The sequence below is a fragment of the Canis lupus genome, chromosome 9, assembly GCF_003254725.2.
Source record: "Canis lupus dingo isolate Sandy chromosome 9, ASM325472v2, whole genome shotgun sequence".
Classification (NCBI taxonomy): Eukaryota; Metazoa; Chordata; class Mammalia; order Carnivora; family Canidae; genus Canis; species Canis lupus.
The window spans coordinates 28,082,517-28,104,848 of record NC_064251.1 but is presented as its reverse complement, the minus strand read 5'-3'; the positions used below and the strand labels follow the sequence as shown (position 1 = coordinate 28,104,848).

The 22,332-nt window shown below is 37.2% G+C and overlaps 1 protein-coding gene across 7 annotated transcripts in view; it reads left to right on the top strand.

Annotated features, from left to right (window-relative positions):
* Nucleotides 1-22,332, top strand: part of SPAG9 (sperm associated antigen 9) — a 145,979-nt gene that overhangs the window by 25,230 nt on the left and 98,417 nt on the right. For all 7 annotated transcript variants that reach the window (XM_025440309.3, XM_025440308.3, XM_025440306.3 and 4 more), the window contains exon 2: nt 11,934-12,054. In XM_025440309.3, coding sequence (XP_025296094.1) covers nt 11,934-12,054 — 121 coding nt within the window. The remainder of the gene's footprint in view (nt 1-11,933; nt 12,055-22,332) is intronic.

Genomic DNA, 22,332 nt, shown 5'->3' with positions numbered 1-22,332 from the left:
TTGTATATGAAAAATTTCCACATTTTGGATTAGAGGGAGAAATCCTATCCTTTGGGCATTGTTTTATATGGTCTATCCTCTTGGGGTGCCTGGCTGGCTCAGTTAGAAGAGCATGTGACTTTTTTTTTTTTAAGATTTTATTTATTCATGGGAGACACACAGAGAGAGGCAGAGACACACACAGACAGAGGGAGAAGCAGGTTCCCTGTGGGGAGCCCCATGTGGTACTCAATCCCAGGGCCCCAGGATCACTACCTGAGCCCAAGGCAAACACTCAACCACTGAGCCACCCAGGCATCCTGAGCATGCGACTTTTGATCATAGGGTCATGAGTTTAAGCCCCACCGTGGGTGTAGAGATTACTTAAATGAATAAATTAAAATCTTGAAAAAAATATGATATATCCTCATCCTCTTATTTTTTAAAGATACTACATTGAAAAACAAATTACATTTAGCAGAACTTAATTGAATTTACTAATAATTACTTAATATAATGCAATATTTTCCTTCCCCCACCCTGTAGAGTAAATGTGGGGATACCTAGCATTGATACTTTTATTTGGTGGTATTATTTTGTAGACAACTACTGTAGTCAAAGTTACTAATACAGGGCTTTTCTTTTTTTGGCTGTTGCATCTTTACTCCCAATTAGGAACAGTCTCTAGGGATTTTTTTTTTTTTTTTTTTTAAACTGCGGGAGCTTGCGTTTTCAAAGTATTCATTTGTTTTTCTCCAGAACAGTGGGGCAAAACAGCCCCTATAAGCCATCTGGACTTGAAACCATTTTGCTTTGTCACAAAGCTTATTCTTTTTAGATCCTGACATAAGTCTGTATTGTCTACTGATTTCTTTTTTTTTAAACAGTGTGTGGTTGCTCCCAGGAGAGTTCTGTCTGAAGTTATGTCAATGTTGTTGTTGGCTGATTAGTAATTGAGAGGTGAAAAGAGACTCTAGTGAAGAAGGGTTTATCTTTATCATACATGCTAAAAAAGCCCATGCGTGGGTTCTTACCCTCCCCACTCAACACTTTTTACAAAAAGATGTGCAAGAGAGAAGACATAAAGACAAAGACACAGAGGGTTGAGGGGAGATGTGTACTCTACAGCAACATTCCTAAGAGATCTGACAAATTGCTATACTGGAGTGGAGTAACCAGAATTTTCCTGGGGCTGGATGCTTTTTTGGAATTTGAAAAGCTGCGCCTCTCCTGCCTTGATTTTTGTTGTTTTTTCATGTTTTTGTTTAAATTCTAGTTAGTTAATACATAGTGTAATACTGGTTTCAGGAGTACTGTCCTAACCCCATCATTTGCCAAATGTAGTGGTAGGTGACCCAACTTCATGAAGTTATGCCACTGGCAAGAAGTTAAGTCACATTTAATAAGTTATGAATACCCATAGGCTTCTTATGAGCTTTCATTTACTACCCCCCACCCCCCAAATGTCTCTGGCTAAGGTGAGGCCTCAAGCCTTATTTACTTTGCACAAAAATACTGTATTATATGTAAATTTTGGTGATAAAAGGAAATTTAGTTGTATTGGGATCTTCTTGTTATAAATACTTTTTTTTTTTTTTTTTTTTTTTTTTTTTTTTTTTTTTTTTGAGATATAGAGCAAGCAAGCACCTCCTGCCTGTGGGCAGGGGAAGATGGGAAAGATGGTGAGGAGAGAGAGAGAATCTTTTTTTTTTTTTTTAATTTTATTTATTTATGATAGTCACAGAGAGAGACAGACAGAGAGAGGCAGAGACATAGGCAGAGGGAGAAGCAGGCTCCATGCAGGGAGCCTGACATAGGATTCAATCCCGGGTCTCCAGGATTGTGCCCTGGGCCAAAGGCAGGCGCTAAACCGCTGCACCACCCAGGGATCCCGAGAGAGAGAATCTTAAGCCGACTCCAGGACCCTGGCTCAGAGCTTGATCTCAGGACCTGAGATCATGACCTGAGCCAAGAAATCAGGAGTTGGAAGCTTAACCAACTAAGCCACCCAGGTACCCTGGAAATATCTTTAAAATACAGGAAAGAATGAAGTCTATAAAATGAATCTATTTTCTGCAGTCTTTCTAGAACCTTTTTGGAATTGATCCACACTTCTATATCCTAGTCCTGAAATACACCACTCCTATAATTTAGCTTTTAACTTCAATAGATCTAATGTAATGTCATGGCATAATGCATGTATTGTATATAAATTCAAGGGGAATTATCTCTTCACACTGATTTTTCTCTCTCAGTATCCCATTTCAGAGTTTGATTTTGATTAATTACATTTAGAAAAACACCCATAATCATTTTTGGTCAGATAAATGATGATATTAATGTTTAATATGCCATGCTTTTCTAAGCTGAAATGCAAACGATTCATGTTTAGTTCTTCACTGCCATTGAAGAGAGATAGGCCTGTAAGGTGCATTTTCCTCCCTTTTTTTTTTTTTTTTAATTTTATTTATTTATTTATTCATGAGAGACAGAGGCTGAGACATAGAGGAGAAGTAGGCTCCATGCAAGGAGCCCATTGCGTAACTTGATCCAGAACTCCAGGATCATGCCCTAAGCCGAAGGCCTATGCTCAACCCCTGAGCCACTCAAGCATCCCATTTTCCTCCTTTCCTTTATTGTTTTAAAATATATGAATCAAAAATAAATAAAATAAAATATATGAATCCATATTGTTAAAAAAGCAACAGCAACTTTAGACTATTTAAGGATAAGGTGATTTTAGAAAGATAAAATCATCCTAAATCCCACTTCTGCTAAACAGCCATTATTTATTTTATTATTATAAAATTTTTTAAAAAAAAATATTTTATTTATTTAATCATGAGAGACACACACAGAGAGAGAGGCAGAGACACAGGCAGAGGGAGAAACAGGCTCCCTGTGGGGAGCCTGATGCAGGACTTCATCCTGGGACTCCAGGATCACGCCCTGGGTCAAAAGCAGGCACTCAGCCACTGAGCCACCCAGGCATCCCTCTTTCCTTTTTTTTTTTTTTTTTTTTAAAGATTTATTTATTTCAGAGAGCAAGAGAGCATGCATGAGCAAGTGGGGAGAGGGGCAGGGAGAAGGAGTGGGAGAGAATCTAATGCAAACTCCCTGCTGAGTGTGGAGCCCATGACCCTGAACTCATAGATCAAGAGTTAACTGATTAGCCACCCAGGAGCCCCAAGTAAAACAAGAGTTAGTGATGTTTGTAGTATACAAAACTAGTAATGAGGTTCAGCAATATTCACATGTGGTACTAACCCACCAAGGATCTCTGAGCAGGGAAGGGAAATGGTGAGCCTTTAGGAAGAATATAACCCATGCCACCTATTCCCTAATTATTTTCTCTGTAGTGTGAGAGGGTTGGGAATAGAAAAAGGAAAACAGCTTTCATTACATCCCTTATACTCTGTCTCCAACCCTCACCCAGAAAAATCAACTTTTCTATTAGGGCCAAGAATCTAAACCTTTTCTACCAAGAGCTCTCTTTTGTTTGGCATCTGATTGAATTTCATGCCACCTTCTCTATTTCTATTCCAGTTTTCTTAAATTCTTATATCAGTGTTTCCTATGTTTATGTTATTGCTATGTACCATAAAGAGCTAGGCCACTTTCTTTTCTTTTTTAAGTTAATTTATTTGAGAGGGGGAGAGTATGAGCATGAGACAGAGCACAAGTAGGGGGGAGGGACGGAAGAAGAAGCAGACTCCCCACTGAACAGGGAGCCCTACACAGAGCTTGACTGCAGGACCCCGGGATCACCACCCAAGCCCAAGGCAGATACACAACTGACCGAGCCACCTAGGCACCTTAGAATTAGGCCATTTTCTTTTTCTTTTTTTTTTATTTTTATTTTTATTTTTTATTTATTCATGATAGGCACACAGTGAGAGAGAGAGAGGCAGAGACACAGGCAGAGGGAGAAGCAGGCTCCATGCACCGGGAGCCTGACGTGGGATTTGATCCCGGATCTCCAGGATCGCACCCTGGGCCAAAGGCAGGCGCCAAACCGCTGCGCCACCCAGGGATCCCGAATTAGGCCATTTTCTGAAGTTTTTGGTATTTATCACTCTTGGGTTTTCTGAGTTACTCTGCCGTATAGCAACTTCTATTGCCAGAGTTATTTATATTATCAGGGGGATTTCACAAAACAATGGCATAAAACTAGCTTATTTGGCAGTCTTTTTTGGGTAAATAATAATTTAGAAAATTTCAATCATTTGTTACTTTTTCTTGATTACTCTCCTTAGGATGTGTTTATCCTCCTAGCTTATGGTGCCCTTTATGATTTATTAACACGCCTTATCAGAAGTGAAGAGTATTTATTTTTGTTGTGTCATTAGCATTTTAAGTGAGGGTGGCAGTTGTACATTTACAAACCAAAATGTAATACACATTTAAATTGGGATTTTTGGAACAGAGAATTTTTTTTTTTTTTTTTAGGATTTTATTTACCCATTCATGAGAGACACAGAGAGAGAGAGAGAGAGAGAGGCAGAGACACAGGCAGAGGGAGATGCAGGCTCCACTCAGGGAGCCGGATGCAGAACTTGATCTCAGGACCCCAGGATCACATGCTGGGCCGAAGGCAGGCGCCAAACCGCTGAGCCACCCAGGGATCCCCTAACAGAGAGAATTTTAAAAGACTACTTTAAAAGAAATCAACATTCACTAGTTTTATAAATGGGAGAAAATCATTCTTGATTTCTTATAGACCTTGAAAATGCAGTGAATTTGAATCCATAGTTTTGTGTTCCATATATTTATCTTCCTGAGGAAAGAATCTATTTTCATAAGATTCTCAAAGGAGTTCATGATTCCAAAAGTTAAATTTAAGATCCACTGTTTAGAATAAGAAAGGAAAAAAAATACACTCTTATGAGAGATGGCAGTTCGTTTTGGAGTCTCTAAGTTTATCTGTTTTAATTTGCTTGAGGGAAAGGCCTGGCATTATGTATTGGCTTGGAATATTTTCATTATTGCCTGTCCCTTCCTGTGAAGGGAAACTGCAGAAATAAGAGATTTCCATTTGCAGATAAATAGCCCTGCCAGTCCAAGAACTGTCACATCATTTTGGGGGAAAAGAAAATCTTTCTTTTGCCATAGTTACTTAAGGTAATAAAGACATAAAGTCTCAGTAATTATTATAGTTATAGTTACAAAGTGTGAATCATATAGGTAGGTCTATGTAATGCTCACTTATGACGTTAGCAGATAGTAGTGTAGTGATTGCTAAATTTATGGATTATTCATGTTCTTCTCTAGTTAAACAGGGTCGCTGAGAAACAAAGCAGACATGAAGCTGTGTGTTCATGATGATGTTTCTCCTATCAGAAGTTCTGAATAGGCATAATTGTGGGAAAGTTGTTTTTTTCCAGCTTTATTGAGAAATAATTGATACATTAACATTGCTGTAAATTTAAATTGTACACCCTAATGACTTGACAAATGTGCATATTGCAAAGTGATTACTACAATAAGGCTAGTTAACATAATATCTCATAATTACAGTTTTTGTTTTCTTTTTGTGGTGAGAACTTTAAAAATCTATTATTTCAGCAACTTTCAAATGTATAGTACAGTTATATTATCTGTAGTCACCATGCTGTACATTACATTTCCCGAGCTTACTCATGACTGAAGTTGGTGCCATTTGGCCACTTTCACCATTTTCCCCTACCCACACTCCCTGCCCCTGTCAACTACCAATCTGTTAGTGGTAAAGTTTTTGTTAGAAGTTTAGTAGCGGACAGCCCCGGTGGCGCAGCGGTTTAGCGCCGCCTGCAGCCCAGGGCGTGATCCTGGAGACCGAGGATCAAGTCCCACGTCAGGCTCTCTGCGTGGAGCCTGCTTCTCCCTCTGCCTGTGTCTCTGCCTCTCTTTCTCTCCCGGCATCTCTATGAATAAATAAATAAAATCTTTATTAAAAAAAAAGAAGTTTAGTAGCATATCATTTTAAGTATTACTTGTTAGACATCTGCTATATGTTCTTTATTTTTTTTTTAAGATTTTTTTTATTGATGAGAGACACAGAGAGAGAACGAGAGAGAGGCAGAGACACAGGCAGAGGGAGAAGCAGGCTCCCTGCAAGGAGCCTGATGTGGGACTCGATCCTGGATACCGGGATCACGCCCTAAGCCCAAGGCAGATGCTCAACTGCTGAGCCACTCAGGCATCCCTGTTCTTTATTATTTTTTTAAAGATTTTATTTATTTGTTGGAGAGAGAGTAAGTGCAAGTAGGGGGGAGGAGCAGATGAAGTGGGAGCAGACTTCCGTGGTGAACAGGGAGCCTGATTTGGGGCTTGATCCCAGGACCCCGGAATCAGGACCTGAGCTGAAGGCAGACCAACCCTCAACCAACTGAACCACCCAGATGCCCCTGCTATATGTTCTTTAAAACATGTTTTTTTTTTTTTTAAGGTTTTATTTATTCATTCATGAGAGATACAGAGAGAGAGAGAGAGAGAGAGGCAGAGGAAGAAACAGGCTCCATGCAGGGAGCCTGACGCAGGACTCAATCCCGGGTCTCCAGGATCATGCCCTGGGCTGAAGGTGGCGCTAAACCGCTGAGCCATCTGCGCTGCCGTAAAACATGTTCTTTAAAACAGCATTTTACCCATAGCACGGAACAAGCCTAAAGTTTCTAGTTATTTAACCCAGATAATAGCAGTCCACTTAGTCAAGGGAGCATCATTTTTAAAGCAGGCCAAAAAATAATTACTTTTTCTTATTAATTCTTAGTCTTTTCTTATATCCCCTGGCAAAATGTTGAAATAATTTACTCAGAGTACATCACCAACATCCTGTTTTATTTATTTATTTTTCAACATCCTGTTTTATAGCTGCTTTTCTGTTCAACATAACTATTTTATTTTAAGGGTTTATTTTAGAGAATGTGAGAGAGGACAAGAGTGCAGGGGGGAGGGGTAGGGGAGGGACAGAGAATCCCAAGCAGACTCTGCACTGAGCTCAGAGCCCCATACTGGGCTATATGTGGTGACCCTGACATCACCACCTGAGCCCAACCAAGAGTTGGCCTTTCTGCCAACTGTGCCACTGATGTGACCTTCAACGTAAGTTTTATATTTTCTGCTTGCATTCAGTTTATAGCCAGTGAACACCTTTGGAAGGCAGGGATAGTGTGGTACTCATAATCATGTTTCATGTGCTAGGTATATAGTAAATAGTAAACTTTTAAAAAATATTTTATTTTAAAAAATATTTAATTTGTTTATTTGACAGGGAGCACAAGCAGGGAAAGTAGCAGGCAGAGGGAGAGGGAGAAGTGGGCTCCCCACCCACTGAGCAGGAGCCCTTTACAGGGCTTGATCCCAGAACCCTGGGATCATGACCTGAGTGGAAGGCAGACAATTGACTGAGCCACCCACATGCCCCTGACATTTTTTGAATGAATGAATGAATGATTTGTCGTTTGCCTCTTTAAAAAAATTTTTTTTAAATTTTACTTATTTGAGAGAGAGGGTGCATGCGCGAGCAAGGAAGAAGGGCAGGGGGAGAGGGAGAGAAGCAGGCTCACACACCTGAGCCACCTAGGCTGGCCCCACACCTGTTTTAAAATTTTACTAGGCTCCACAACCCAAGGTGGGGCTTGAACTCCAGGGCCTGAAATCAGGTGTTACATGCTTTACCAACTGAGCCGGCCTAGTCGCCTTGAGTTTGCCTCTTTTCTTGTATTTATTATAATCTTTACTCCTTGTACTTATAGTTATCTTTAATATTCTGGAAAAGTAAATAATGGATGTTTGATGCTTCCTAGAAGTCTCACAAATATGGAATATTTTCATAGAAACATATAGGGCATGGGTGCTAAATCTGGAGTTTGTGGAAAGAATTAAGGGATCTCATATTAAAAAATATATATATATTAAAAAAAAAAAAAAAGGGATCTCTGAGTCCCCGAGGAAAATAGGCAGAATTCAGATTGGATGTGGGGTTTTTTTCTGGGGAAGCATGATTTATGGATATATCAAATTACCAAATGGGTCTGTGGACCCCTGTATGATTAAGGACCAATGTTCCAGAGGTTGTAGGCTTCAATCTTGCAAAGATAATGAGAACATTAATCTAATAACATAAGTAAATCAAATGGCTCTTAAGGAAAAGTAGATGACTAGATTAAGGTGCTTTCAGTTTCTTGTAATAGAAACCATCTCAAACAAGCTTATATGAAATAGGAATGTATTGGTTTAGATAACTGAAAAATGAAAAATGACTACAAGATGCTGGCTGTAATAACTACTGGTTCTACTACTCAAATAGTACCTTTAATTAGGATTTCCTTCCTCCTTGCTCTTTGTTTTCCTTTATATTGGCTTTATTTCTTAGGCATTTTCTTTTCATGTGTTGGAAAAAGATGTCCATCTGCAACTTAAAAGCCTGCTAAATTCTTATAGAGTATACAATTCCAGAGGAAGAGAGGTAGTATCTTTCTTTTTTAAAAATTTTTTTTAAATTTATTTATTTATGATAGTCACACAGAGAGAGAGGCAGAGACACAGGCAGAGGGAGAAGCAGGCTCCATGCACCGGGAACCCGATGTGGGACTCGATCCCAGGTCTCCAGGATCGCGCCCTGGGCCAAAGGCAGGCGCCAAACCACTGTGCCACCCAGGGATCCCGAGAAGTAGTATCTTTCTATCTAGTAACTGGCAGATATCCCAGAGGAGAATGACCTGTGTGGCTCAAGTCATATGCCCATCCCTAGGGAGATGGAGTCCTCACCAGTCGAATTGTATGGACTGAATAGAATTAACATGAAATGGGAGAGGTTGAAAGGAAGGCAATGTGTACAGACAAAAAACTATATCCACTGCAGTGACTGAAAAGTTTCAGGACAGGCAAAAGAAGTAATGAACAAAAAAATTTCATATTAAAATTAGGGTTTATTTAGTGATACTGAATTTTTTTTGTGTGAACTTCATATTTTTCTATATGGGTTTCAGCTTTTTATTTCAAAAGTATTATTTGTTTATTCATTTGTTTACCAAACATTTGAGCCATCATCATTCTTTGCACTAGGACTACAACAACAAAGAAAACAAAAATCTTTGCCCTGAGGTGCCTGGGGAGCTCAGTCAGTTAGGCAACCTACTCTTGGTTTTGGCTCAGGTCATAATCTCATGGGCGTCAGATCCGGGGCTGCGTGGGGTTTGGTGCTCAGCAGGAAATGTGCTTGAGATTGACTCTCTCCTTTTGCCCCTCCCCCTCGTGCTCACCCTCTTTCTTTCTCTCTGAAATGAATAAATACATCTTTAAAAAAAATTCCTGCCTTCATGAAGTCTACGTTCTAGTGAGGCAAGGCAGATAATAAGATAAATTACTAAGAAGTATAGTATGTTAGAGTGTTGGAGAGAAGTAAAGCAGGGAGAGAAGTAGAGAGGGGGTATTGCAGTTTTAAATATCATCACAAGGAAATCTGATTAAGAAGGTTACATTTAGGGGTGCCTTGGTGGCTCCTTTAAGTGTCTGCCTTCGGCTCAGGTCATGATCCCAGGGTCTTGGGATTGAGCACTGCATCTGGCTCTTGCTCAGCGGGGAGTCTGTTTCTCCCTCTCTCCCTCTCTCTGTTCATGCTTCCATGCATACACTCTCTCTCCTCTGTCTCTCTGATATAAATAAAATCTTAAAAAAGAAAAAGATGACATTAGAACGAAGATGTTAAGGTGACGAGGGGGCAACCCATTTGGATATCTGCAGAAAGAGAATTCTAGGCTGTAGGAAGCAAGTGCAAAGGTTTGGAGTGTTGAAGGAACTGCAGGGAAGCTTGAATCAGAGTACATGAAGGAGGTGGGGAAGGAGGGGAAGAGTAGAAGAGAATGATGTCAAAGAAGAAAGATTATGATATATTGTGTTGGTCCTGGGAGGCTGTGGTAAGGACTTTGGGAGGATGTAAGCAATCAGAGGAGTTTGAGCAGAGGACTGAACTGATCTTACTTTTTTTTTTTTTTAAGTTTTTATTTATTTAAGTAACCTCTACACCCAACGTCAGGCTTGAACTCATGATCCTGAGATCAAGAGTCGCATGCTTTACTGACTGAGCCAGCCAGGTGACCCTTCTGACTTTTTATTTATTTATTTATTTTATTATTATTATTATTATTATTATTATTTTATTATTTTATTTATTATTATTTTTTAAGGATTTTATTTATTTATTCATGAGACGCAGAGAGAGAGAGAAGCAGAGACCTAGGCAGAGGGAGAAGGGGGTTCCTCGCAGGGAGACTGATGGGGACTACATCCCCAAGCCTGGGATCAGGACCTGAGCTGACGCAGATGCTCAACCATTGAGCTGCCCAGGAGTCCCTCCATCTGACTTTTTAATGGGTCACTCTAACTACTGTATTGAGAATGCATTATAGGGGCAAGGGTGGAAGTAAGATTAATTAGTTGCTGTTGCATTAATCTAGGCAATAGATAATGTTGACACAGACCAGGATGGTGGTGTAGATGATGAGGTTGCATCGAAGGTAGATTTGCTAATAGATTGGATATGAAGTGTTAGAGAAGAATCAAAGCTGACTCAAGTTGTGAGCCAGAGCAGCTGACCACGGTAATTAAATGAGCTAGCTAAGACGAGGAGGAGCAAGCTTTAACATGCGAAAGTTAAGATGCTTATTAGACATTCAAATCAACAAGGTTGTCCAGTAGGCAATTGGATGTACAAATCTGGAATTCAGGTCTAGGCCAGAGACTAGACTAGGAATTTGGAGGTTGTCAGCATGTAGTTAGTATTTAAAGCCATGAAACTGAATGAGATCACCAGGGAATGAGTAAACAATGAAGAGAAAAGGTTGTTCAAGGACTGAGTTTGTGGGGAAAAAGAGGAAGAACTAACAAAGAAGACCAAGAAGCAACCAATAAAGTAGAAGAACAAAGTCCTAGAAGCCAAATTAAAAAAATGTTTTGAGTGACCAGATGTCAGATGACACTGATAAAACAGTTAAGATGAGGGCTGAGATTTAATGATTAGATTTAATTATAATTTTCTTTTTTTTTTTAAGATTTATTTATTTATTCATGAAAGACACAGACTGAGAGAGACAGGCAGAGACACAGGCAGAGGGAGAAACAGGCTCTCCACAGGGAGCCCGATGTGGAATTCATTCAGGATCAAGACCTGAGCTGAAGGCAGGCGACCAAACGCTGAGCCACCCAGGCATCCCTAATTATAATTTTCTTGACGACGGGTGGCTCAGTGGTTTAGCGCCTGTCTTTGGCCTGGGGTGTGATCCTGGAGACCTGGGATTGAGTCCCACATCGGGCTTCCTGCATGGAGCCTGCTTCCTCCTCTGCCTGTGTCTCTGCCTGTGTCTCTCTCTCTCTCTCTCTCTGCCTCTCATGAATAAATAAAACCTTTAAAAAATAATTTTCTTGATGAGAACAATTTTATGAAATTGAATTTGATTGCTGGAGTTATTTCTAAGAAGTGTTCTTTTTCTCAAGAATTTAAACTCCATAGTTCAGGTAATCTAGAAAGCTGTTAAAAAATCTAGAAGGCTGTTTATTAGCCAAATAATTTTTTTTAACCAAATAATTGTTGAACAAATATTTATTGACACATTATAATTCTTCAGTGCTTCATTTGTTGTACATGTTCTGTACAATGTTATGCAAAACACTGTTTTCAACTCAGATAAATATGCAGATATGCTAAGGATTCATATTTTGGAGTAGGATGCATGTATTTTCTTTGGAATGCCTGTTATATGAAGTGGAAACACTTTATAAACTATTTGGTCTTTTTTTTTTTCTGTATTTGGAAGTTTTTATCAAGAAACTAAAAAATCAACAGAAGTACCTGATTCTTAGATCTTTCTGAGTATTCAATGCCTGATTGTGATTCCTGATACCAGGAAACACAGGGGTTGATAATGTTAAAGAATTTTCATTTCTTTAATGGAAATAATACTTTTCTTTTCTATTAGAAATTCATTGAATTTGAAGATTCTCAAGAACAGGAAAAAAAGGATTTACAGACCCGAGTGGAATCTTTAGAATCTCAAACAAGACAACTTGAGCTCAAAGCAAAAAACTATGCTGACCAGAGTAAGTAAAAATACTTCTCCTCATAAGTACATATTAAAGAGTGGGCTCTAATAGTGCAGTGACTCATCTTGACATTTGACTGGGCTTCCAAATATATATATGTACTTGGAATTGTCATCATCCCAGACTGAAGAGTGAGACCTGGAAGCTAGGTTTGGTTCTTTATTCACATTTTCATGTGGCACTGATGTCTGTAGAAATAACTAAATCAAAGATGCCTTTAAGACTCTCTTCTTCAATTTATCTCTCAGCCTTTGTAGTTAACATTATCCTATATCCATTATGCAGGATTCTGGGATGTGTGCATGTGGATCATTTCTTCTGATTTTGATCCACTACACAAATTTCCATTGCATTCTGTATTGTTTTCAAATTTACAAATGTGACAAAAACTCTAGCTCTGAAGTATGTATAAAAAAATTATTGAATTCTAGGGGAGCCTGGGTAGCTCACTTGGTAGAGCATGTGACTCTTGATCTCAGGTTTGTGAGTTCAAGCCCCCTGTTGGGCAGGGTTCACACACACACAAAAATTATCACTGAGTTCTCTTTTTCATTATTTTCTAGTGGAAAACTGAGGGAGTTTGGGGAAGGGAATATCATTTTTCAGATTTATTTCATTTTTAATATAATTTCATTGTACTTTTGATTTAAAAATAACTGTTTCATACTCCAAGGATGATTTCTCTTTTTGGCTAATGAATTGGACAAAATTAAGTCAAAATTAGAAAAAAAAAAAAAGGCGGGGAGAAACTTCATGGCCTATTTTCTTATTTGATTTGGGCAGGCAGAGAGTTTTTCAGTTTTCCCTCACAGCACTATAAACCTTCAGAATCCTTGGAAGCAGAAGAGGACCAGCAATTCTTCCTTTGTCAACCATTTTGGCTACATAGTGACATCTGCTGTTTAGGATGGGAATTCATGGTAGATAACCTTCGCTTATTACCAGACTTGGGGTGTGTGTGTGATAACTGACTGTTCCCTCTAGTGCTTTGGAATGGCCTAATAGAGCTAAACCTTGAATCACTGGGAATCTGGAGTTCAGGTATTACAGAATTCAGGGAAAACTGACATGGCTGTTAAGCAGATGTCATGCAAGGGAGCCAGTTGATGTTTGGTAATAAGCCAACTACAATGAGACAAAGCCATATATCATGTCTTTGTACTTTTAGGCTTGTAGATACCTAGAGTGTTCTAGCTTCCCTTGTTCACATTGAATATGTTGAGTGACTTCTGTGATTCTACTATAGAAATTTAAGGTTTTAGATAGCTGGATGATGGACTCCATAGTGCAAATGCTAAAAAATATATTACTAGAGTTACATCGCTATGGGTACCACTCATCTAGAAAAACAGCTTTGGGACACTTGGGTGACTCAGCGGTTGAGCGCCTGCCTTCGGCCCAGGGCGTGATCCTGGAGTCCCAGGATCAAGTCCCACGTCGGGCTCCTTGCATGGAGCCTGCTTCTCCCTCTGCCTGTGTCTCTGCCTCTCTCTCTGTGTGTCTCTCATGAATAAATAAATAAAATCTTAAAAAAAAAAAAGCTTAAAACCGTGATTAATCAAAATTGACCATTCAGATGCACAAAACTTGTAATGCTAAATCTCTTCGTCTCTGAGTGAGGCTGTAATGAATCTTCTTTTATTAATGCTTTGCAACTTACTCCCTTTTCCTTTGATACCTTGGAATCTTTTTCTCTCTTCTAACTACTTTCTTCTCTCTTCTATTTTTCTTTAAGCCTTAAATGGTTATAATATGAAATCAAAGTGTATCTTAAAATTTTCTTCTAAGTCTTTATTTTGCCATATTTAAATATCTGAAAAAAAATGTGTGTGGAAGAGAAATGTTTGACTATTTTTTCATTTTACTTTCTTAATTTTCCCTCCCTCAAATCTCTTAATATGAGTCAAAACTCCTTATTTTTAAAAAAAGGTGGAGGAAGGAGATGATCTTTAAGTATCACCAAAGCCCTATCCTTTTGGAAAACAAGGACAGGGAATATGTTTTTTAAAAGATGAAAACCAGTGTAAATAGATGTATGTCAGAGCATATGAATTCTTTTTTATATGATAGACAAGAGAATATCTGACTATTTAATCTTAATTCTATCAGTTTTTTTGAAAGAATACATCATGATTTTTGTTACAGTTACTGTAGCATGACATCTATTTTTATTTTCATTGTCTTAAGCTTTTAAAATGGTTTGAATGTTTTTTAGTGTTCCTAACATCTATTTTTAAATAACACTTATTTAAGGCCGTAAAAATTACTGATAATATTTGTAATAGAAGAGAGATGGGTGCAGTGTTTTTTGTTTAGTGCCACTTTTTGAGCACAGTGGGATAACAGTATCTGTCCAATTTCCATGTTTATATTTGTATGTTAGAGTCTTTAAAGACTGTCAGTTCTAATTGATATGTTTTAGGGCACATATTCTCTTTAAAAAGTAGCCACAGTAAAAGTCTTAAGTTCTGCTTTGAAGATGACTTCCTATGTTAAAAGGGGAAATTTTGGTTGTAGTTACTTACTATTTGAGAAGCAAGAAAACATCAAGAAATAGGAACTGAATTAAGGACATACTTTACAGCTTTTGATAGTATGGAATTTTCAGGTTGTGGTATTATTTCACAATGTTGAGAAATTGAGTCTATAAAAATTTTGCATAGTTGAGTGTATAAAAGCTTTGTGGTCATGTTTGATTTTAGAGATTTCTAGTTGCTCTCTTTTAAAAATTTGAACTATGTAGGATATGCTTTTGGTTTTTCTAACACAAAGGACTTTTTAAAAACGGTATTACATGATTTCTTATCTGGGAGTAACAACAACACTTCTTTGTAGTTAACATCTTGTGAGTCCTAAAGACGAATCCGAAACATACATGGAGTAGAAATACGAAATTATGGGTTGAGAAAGGCCTGTTGGTTCTTAACAACTATGGAAGGAGTCTGTAATCAGTCTTGCTGTTCATATTGTGGCAGTAATGAGTTCTTTGTCACAAAATACTTGATATTCATTAGTTCTTTTGTATATTGAGTATTTCTTTCTTGTAAGCCAACTATTATCTTAACTGAGTCAAGTAAATATAGACATTTTAATACAGTTAAAAATATTATACCGCTGTATATCTATCATTTAGCTTGGTACAGAAGAATATGTTTGTAGTATGGAAGAATATAATATGGTTATTGCAGTCAAAGAAATCAGTGTGTGTGTGGGGGGAAGGTTATGTATGACTTTCTAGTCTTTTTTTCCATATATACCATGTTTTTATATCACTGAAGTTAGAGTGTATAAATAATTTTGTATCTTGTCCTTAACACTATATTTCTTGTATAATCTTTATTCTTTTAAAAATGTCTGCCTATACCCACCATCCAGAAGCTATGCCATCTATTACCAATTCTTGTTTTCTCTGGGGTATCTTCTCTTTGCTCTAATGAGAATTATTTAATGGCCACTTTGTTTTTTTTACTTTGGCTACTTGAAACTCAAAATGAACTTAGGAGTACAACTGTAAGGACTAGTTTGGACCTTACCTGGGTAGCGTACTTAAATTATTTTCTTTTTAATCTATACATATGTAATGAATTGTTATGTTTTAATAAGCTATCTCAAATCCTTTGTAGAATGAAAGAATGAGAGTAAAAATAAATACAGGTAAATTAAAAAAAAGCAAACAAAAAACTTCTGTTGGTTTGGTTGGACATCTTTTCCAGTATAGTGAATTATATTGCAGTGAATATTTTTTCAAAACTATAGATTTCGGGACACCTGGGTGGTTCAGCGGTTTAGCGCCTGCCTTCAGCCCAAGGCGGGATCCTGGAATCCTGGGATTGGGTCCCACATCAGGCTCCCTGCATGGAGCCTGCTTCTTCCTCTGCCTGTGTCTCTGCCTCTCTCTCTAGGTCTCTCATGAATAAATATATAAAATCGTAAAAAACAAAACAAACAAAAAAAGCTATAGATTTCTCTATTTTTTGATAATTTTCTCAGAATATATTTAAGGAAGTAGGGCAAGTAAGATTAATATTTCAGTGGTTTTTGGTTTATATTAGTGTTTGGTCATTTTTAATGTGAAAAGAGTTGGAGAAGTATGGTTGAGTAGCATATTTCATTTATCATAACATGAATTTGAATCATTATTTGCAACATATTAGCACACAGAGCTGATATAGAACCATTTATCATTTGACTCTCAGGAAAACTGTTTCCCTCAAGCTCTTTGATTTATAATAGGTGACTTTTCCCTTGAATTGTGGAGATGATGGCAGTAATTTTAAGCTATGTGAGGGTTCTTCTCTGAATCTGGCCTTCCTTCCTTTGAATGAAAATTTCTTTTTTAAATTAAATGAAAAAATGATTTTGACAATTGACAACACTGTAGTAGAGATTTATTCTGACCTTTTGCTCTTTCCCTCCCCCATATAACATTCATTTGTTTTTTAGATTTGGTATCAAGATCTTGGTCTAATAAAATACCTTGAAGTCTTTACCTTGAAACATATATTATTATTGGAAGGAAAACACTTCTGATTTCTTGGTCATAAGAATTAGCATGTTATTAGATGGAAAGTGTAATCGTTAACTTTTTTTTATTTTAAAGGAATAAAGAAAGGGATTAGAACAGACTTCCATTTTGGGGATTGTTTTATAAGCAAGGTCTGTCGGTTAATGATGTGATTGATCATTTGAGAACTTTCATAACATAGATGAAAAATAAACCATTTTTAAGGTACCGAGTATAGGTTCGTACCTAAGTTAATATCTAGGCCTAAATATTCTCTTTTATTTTATTTATTTATTTATTTTTTGTCACTGTTTTTCAAATCAGTTAAAAAAATACCTTCAGGTTGATAAAAAGCTTTATCAGCCCCTTTGCCATGTTTTGTGATTGGCAATAAATATTAATATTCTGAAAATTGGAATAATACTGTAATAGGCCTTTTTTTTCATTTTAATTTTTTCTTGTCGGTAGACCATCCCTTCTACATTATTTTTATTTTTTCTACATTATTTTTAGAGTGACTAAAGTAAAACACTGATCATTTGTATTTTTGTTGAAAGCATATTTTTAATAAGACAACTTTCGGAGTTTCATATATCTCCTGACTTAAAAAATGATGAAATAAAGCGTGCCTTGCTGGCTCAGCTGGTAGAATGTGTAACCCTTGATCTCAGGGTCATGAGTTTAAGCCTCACATGGAGCATAAAGCTTACTTTAAAAGAAAAAAAAAAATTAAATGAAATTCATTATATAGAAAGTTGCTTTAAAAAAAGTTACTTTTTTAGTGCCTTTAACTGGAATTGAATTCTTTGCCATATGAAAAACATTTGTATATTTAATAAACTTTATACAAGGGTTTTTATTGGAGCTTATTTTTAGAGGGCAAGCCAAAAAATTAAGCACAGGATAATTTATGCAAACACTAACATTTTATTATGCCTACTTCATTAGGTAACATCATGTGTAGTCTTCAGATCTGCTTTATGTCTCATTATCTGTATTTGGACTCTCTCATTTCTGTAGTCTAATGTTGCCTATTGAAAACCTTAAGGTTGTAGTTTATAATTAATATCTGGAACCTAAAGTTTCATAGGAAATTAATTTTATTAAGGGTGAAGGGATTTATAGTGAGCTTAGAGAACAGAATAAAAATGAATTATTTGATTACTTCAAACATATAAAAGGACAGGGAAAGAAGATACCAAGTTGTTTTTCTGTAATTTTGGAAGATTTGAATTAGAGAAAATGTTACTTGTTGATTTTGGTTGATCATGAGGAAGTATTTCTTGACTATGAAGGTGTTACATAGGAATGTGTGCTGGGGGAAAGCATGGACTCTCCCTACATAGAGACTTTAGTAGGAGAGTAGTCAACTTTGTGGTGTGGATGGCTTAGGGTAACATTGTCAAGACAGAGACTAGATCAGTTCTCTAACCACAGAGGTTCTTTGAAGTTATTCTACTCTGTTTTCAGGATATGATCATCAATTCATGAGAATGCTTTAGCATTTCACCTTGTGTCATTGATTAATAGCATCAATCTGTCTGAAAATCTTTTGAACTTTAGAGACATGGTGCAGGACTTAGTTGGCAGAAGAGAGGCTTTTATTACTGTTTTGATGTGGTTGTCTGAGATTTATTTGATCTTAAGTCAGCATTTGATTCTTGCTTACCTGTTGAGACTTTTGATGCTCAATTGTTCAAGGAAAGGCTTGTGAAAGACCAATGCCAATCTTCTGAGGCCAAATAACATTGGATTATCTGCCTTCCATGAATAGTAAGAACTGATGATTCCTTTTGAGAAGGCAAATAATGAGTTGGACACGGCGTTCTAGCAGGTGTGTTTCTCTTTCTTCCCCCCATAGGCCTATCAGCAGTCTGATGGGGCAGAGGACAACAGAGATGGAAGGTGTTCCAAACTTGGCACAGGCCATCAATCTAAGGAGGTAAGCTCTGATTTTGAGCAGGCTGAGCAGGTGGCTCTTCCTGCCTTAATCATGTTGTCTTGCTCTTTGGAAAGATGGACAGAAAGAAAAAGAGCATTTAAATAAGGCTGAATGATCTCTATTAGTGATTAAAAAGGGAAAAATTTAGATTAGTCTTTTGATTCTTCTTTTTTCTTGCCCTTTCCCTGCTTTGCTTTTTAGATGCCCTGATTTGATTTTTTTTTTCCTTCAGAATATTAGGTTTTTCAAGAATGGCAGATTGGTTTATTTGTTGTTTTGGGATAGGAAGGATGAGCTGAATCTTGCTTATTTCTAGTTAATCTCAGGTTGTGGCTAGTTTGATGAATAAAATGATAAAGTTTTAAGATTTTTCCTGAGATCATTTTTACATTTGGGTTCACGTAGGAACTAATTAAACAAGAAATGATCTTTTACTACACTTTACCTATAATGCAACAATAATAGGCATAGGTTAACATTATGGTAACTGAAACTTTCGGGAATGTCTGCCATCCTTGCCCAGTTGGGCCTTTCTTTCCTGCCTTTCCCTCTCCCTTCTACTTCCTTTTCTTTTCCCTTTACTGTGACTTGGTGGCATCCAGGACTTTGAAGAGATGGCTCTTCCCAGCATTTAAAAGTACTTCTCTGTTAAACACTATTTTATCTTATGTGACTTAGGCCTTGAGAAAGCGGGAGTCTATTGATTGTGTTGTGCTAAGTATTGTATTTTCAGAAAAGTGAGAGGTTCTCAATTTGTGTTACATGATCTTCGTGGTTAACTTACAACCTAAAAAGATAATACTGGTATTTCAAATCACACTGGAGGTGAAGAAAACAGGAAATACAATCAGATAATTTCTATCAAGGTACTTGCTGCAGGTTTTATGTTGGAGAAAATCATGGCCAGGAAAACATTTGGAAAATCATCGAGAGTAACAAATTCATAAATTATTTAAATCACCATCGAGTAACATACCTTTGATAATTTAGAATGCCTTTTAAGAGGATTTAGTGACTGTTCATAAGCTAATGTATGAGTTAAAGTAACTCTAGTTTCTGTAGCAACCATGCCACAAAATACATGTATAATGATTCAAATGTTATATTTTATTTCTTGTTCATGTGAAAATTAGAATAGATGTTTCCAGAAGGTGGGCATTTCCTTTGGAGATGTAGGCTCTTTCCAACTTCTCGCTCCAAATTCATCATACTCACCTGCCATTAAGGTAGAGAGGAGAGAAAGGGAATGGACAGTTCTACGTGGATAGTTTTTATTGGGCCAGGCCTTAGGAGTGGTGCACACAGCTTTTGCTTCTACTTCAGTGGCTATAACTCAATCAGAAACTAATTATAGAGACTGTGATATGCCATCTAGCAATGTGTCTAAGAAAAAGAGGAAATTACTTTGATTAGTATCTGGCCAGTTGTCTGCCTTACCTTAAGAGCTTTAATAGATATTGCATGGTTTTGCTCAAGTGTTGAGGCAAGGGAGTGAATGTACCTAAAGCTCAGCAATCATCTGCCTATTCTTTCTACTTGTGAATTATCTGAGGAAGAAAAGATGGCAAATTTTAATGAAAATATAGCATTTATAATTTGTGCTCTTAAAATCTAATTTCTAAATAACTTCCAAGGTTACTCTGGCTATTATCACTTTAAAACTCTTTATTGCATATTCATTTATTCAACAAACATTTACTAAGTGTTGAGATTTTCTCTTATTCTCATTGTTTCACATCTTGTCTTTTCCTTTAAAAGTTAGGTTACTATTAAATTAAGATGTAATATTCTTTTTTTTTTAAAGATTTATTTATTTATTTATTTATTATTTTTTTTATTTTTTTTTTATTTATGATAGACAGAGAGAGAGAGAGAGAGAGAGAGAGGCAGAGACACAGGAGAAGGGGAAGCAGGCTCCATGCAGGGAGCCCGACGTGGGACTCGATCCCAGGACTCCAGGATTGCGCCCTGGGCCAAAGGCAGGCGCCAAACCGCTGAGCCACCCAGGGATCCCCAAGATGTAATATTCTGATGCTTGTGTTAGGGATAGGTCTTGAATGATATCTCCCTTTTAAAAAAATATAATTCACACTGCTTCTGGCTGGCTTAGTTGGTAGAGCCTGTGACTCTTAATCTTAGGGTCATGAATTCAAGCATGGAGCCTACTTAAAAAAAAAACATATATATATATGTATGTATATATAATTCATACACTATAAAATCCACCATTTTGGAGTATACAAATCAGTGATTTTTAGTATATTCACAAAGTTGTATAACCATCACAACTGTCTTTTTTTTTTTTTCTCTTTAAGATTTTATTTATTTATTCATGAGAGACACAGAGGCAGAGACACAGGCAGAGGGAGAAGCAGGCTCCCTGCAAGGAGCCTGATGTGGGACTCGATCTTGGATCCCGGGATCATGCCCTGGGCCAAAGGCAGATGCCTAACTGCTGAGCCACCCAGGTGTCCCCCAACTGTCTTTTTTTTTTTTTTTTTTTTTTTAATTTTATTTATTTGACAGAGCACATAGGTAGGCAGAGTAGGCAGAAGGAGAGGTAGAAGCAGGCTACCCACTGAGCAGAGAGCCTGATGCAGGGCTTGATCCCAGGACCCTGGGATCGTGACCAGAGCTAAAGGCAGAGGCTTAACCAGATGGAGGCACACAGGTGCCCCCATCACAACTGTCTTAATTCCAGATCACTTTCACCAGTCCAAATAGAAATCCATCCCTATTAACAGTCACTCCTCATTCCCTGTTCTCCCTAGCCCCTGGCAACCACTAATCTATTTTCTATTGCTATGGATTTGTCTATTCTGGACATTTCATATAAATGGAATAATACAATATGTGATCTTTTGTAACTGCTTCTTTCACTTAGCCTAAGTTTCATCCAGACTGCAGTATACGTATCAGCCATACTTCATTCCTTTTTAAGGCTGAATAATTTTCCCTTATATGGACGTTCTACATTTTGTGTACCCTCCTCCCCTCCTCGCCTTTTAATTGCCTATATATTGCTGGTCTGAGAACCAGAAAACAACAACAAACTTTAACTTAGCAATCTGAAAGCCTATGTAGTTTTGTAGAGTTGAATGTAATGAACAACTCCTTTGGGAAGATATGTCTTGGATTTTTCATTGGCATCCTGGCTTGTTTAATTCCCAGTTCATAAGTGGGGAAGTGGGTAACTTAATGTTTGAACCATCTTTGTAATGCTGTAGTTGTCTACTAGTAATAGGTAATATATTTTAGTGTACTTCTTTTGATTTATATAATTAGTTATCTATGATACATCTGGATAGGACAATACAAAATAGCAAGTTTTCTGTTTAATAAGATACAGAAATAATCACTTAAGGACCTCAAGTAAATAGACTGAGCTGAATAGGCTGTAATTCTTACACTGGAGTGGAGGGGAAGATGGAAATGGGTAATACTTAGGTTAGAGGAACTGATAGGTTTAAATCGAATTTATGTAGACATTTTAACCATAAGATAATTCCTTTTTACAAGGAAATCAATTTCTGATTTAGTGGTTAGATTTTGCTAACAAGATACATGTGTTTATGGGCTACAAATCTTTTTTTTTTTTTTGGCTACAAATCTTATCTTGCCCCTAGAAAATTAGCAATGGGAGTGAGGAGTTGACTACATTATAAATTTTGGAGAGTTTTTTTTGCCACCCGCATTTTATGAGTAAATGTACCATACTATTCTAGGAAGACTTCTGGACTTGATTGAATAGTATAAACATATAGGTCTATAGTAAAGGTAGAAAACACTTCTTAAATATAATTTTCTAAATTTTATTTTGTACATTCGT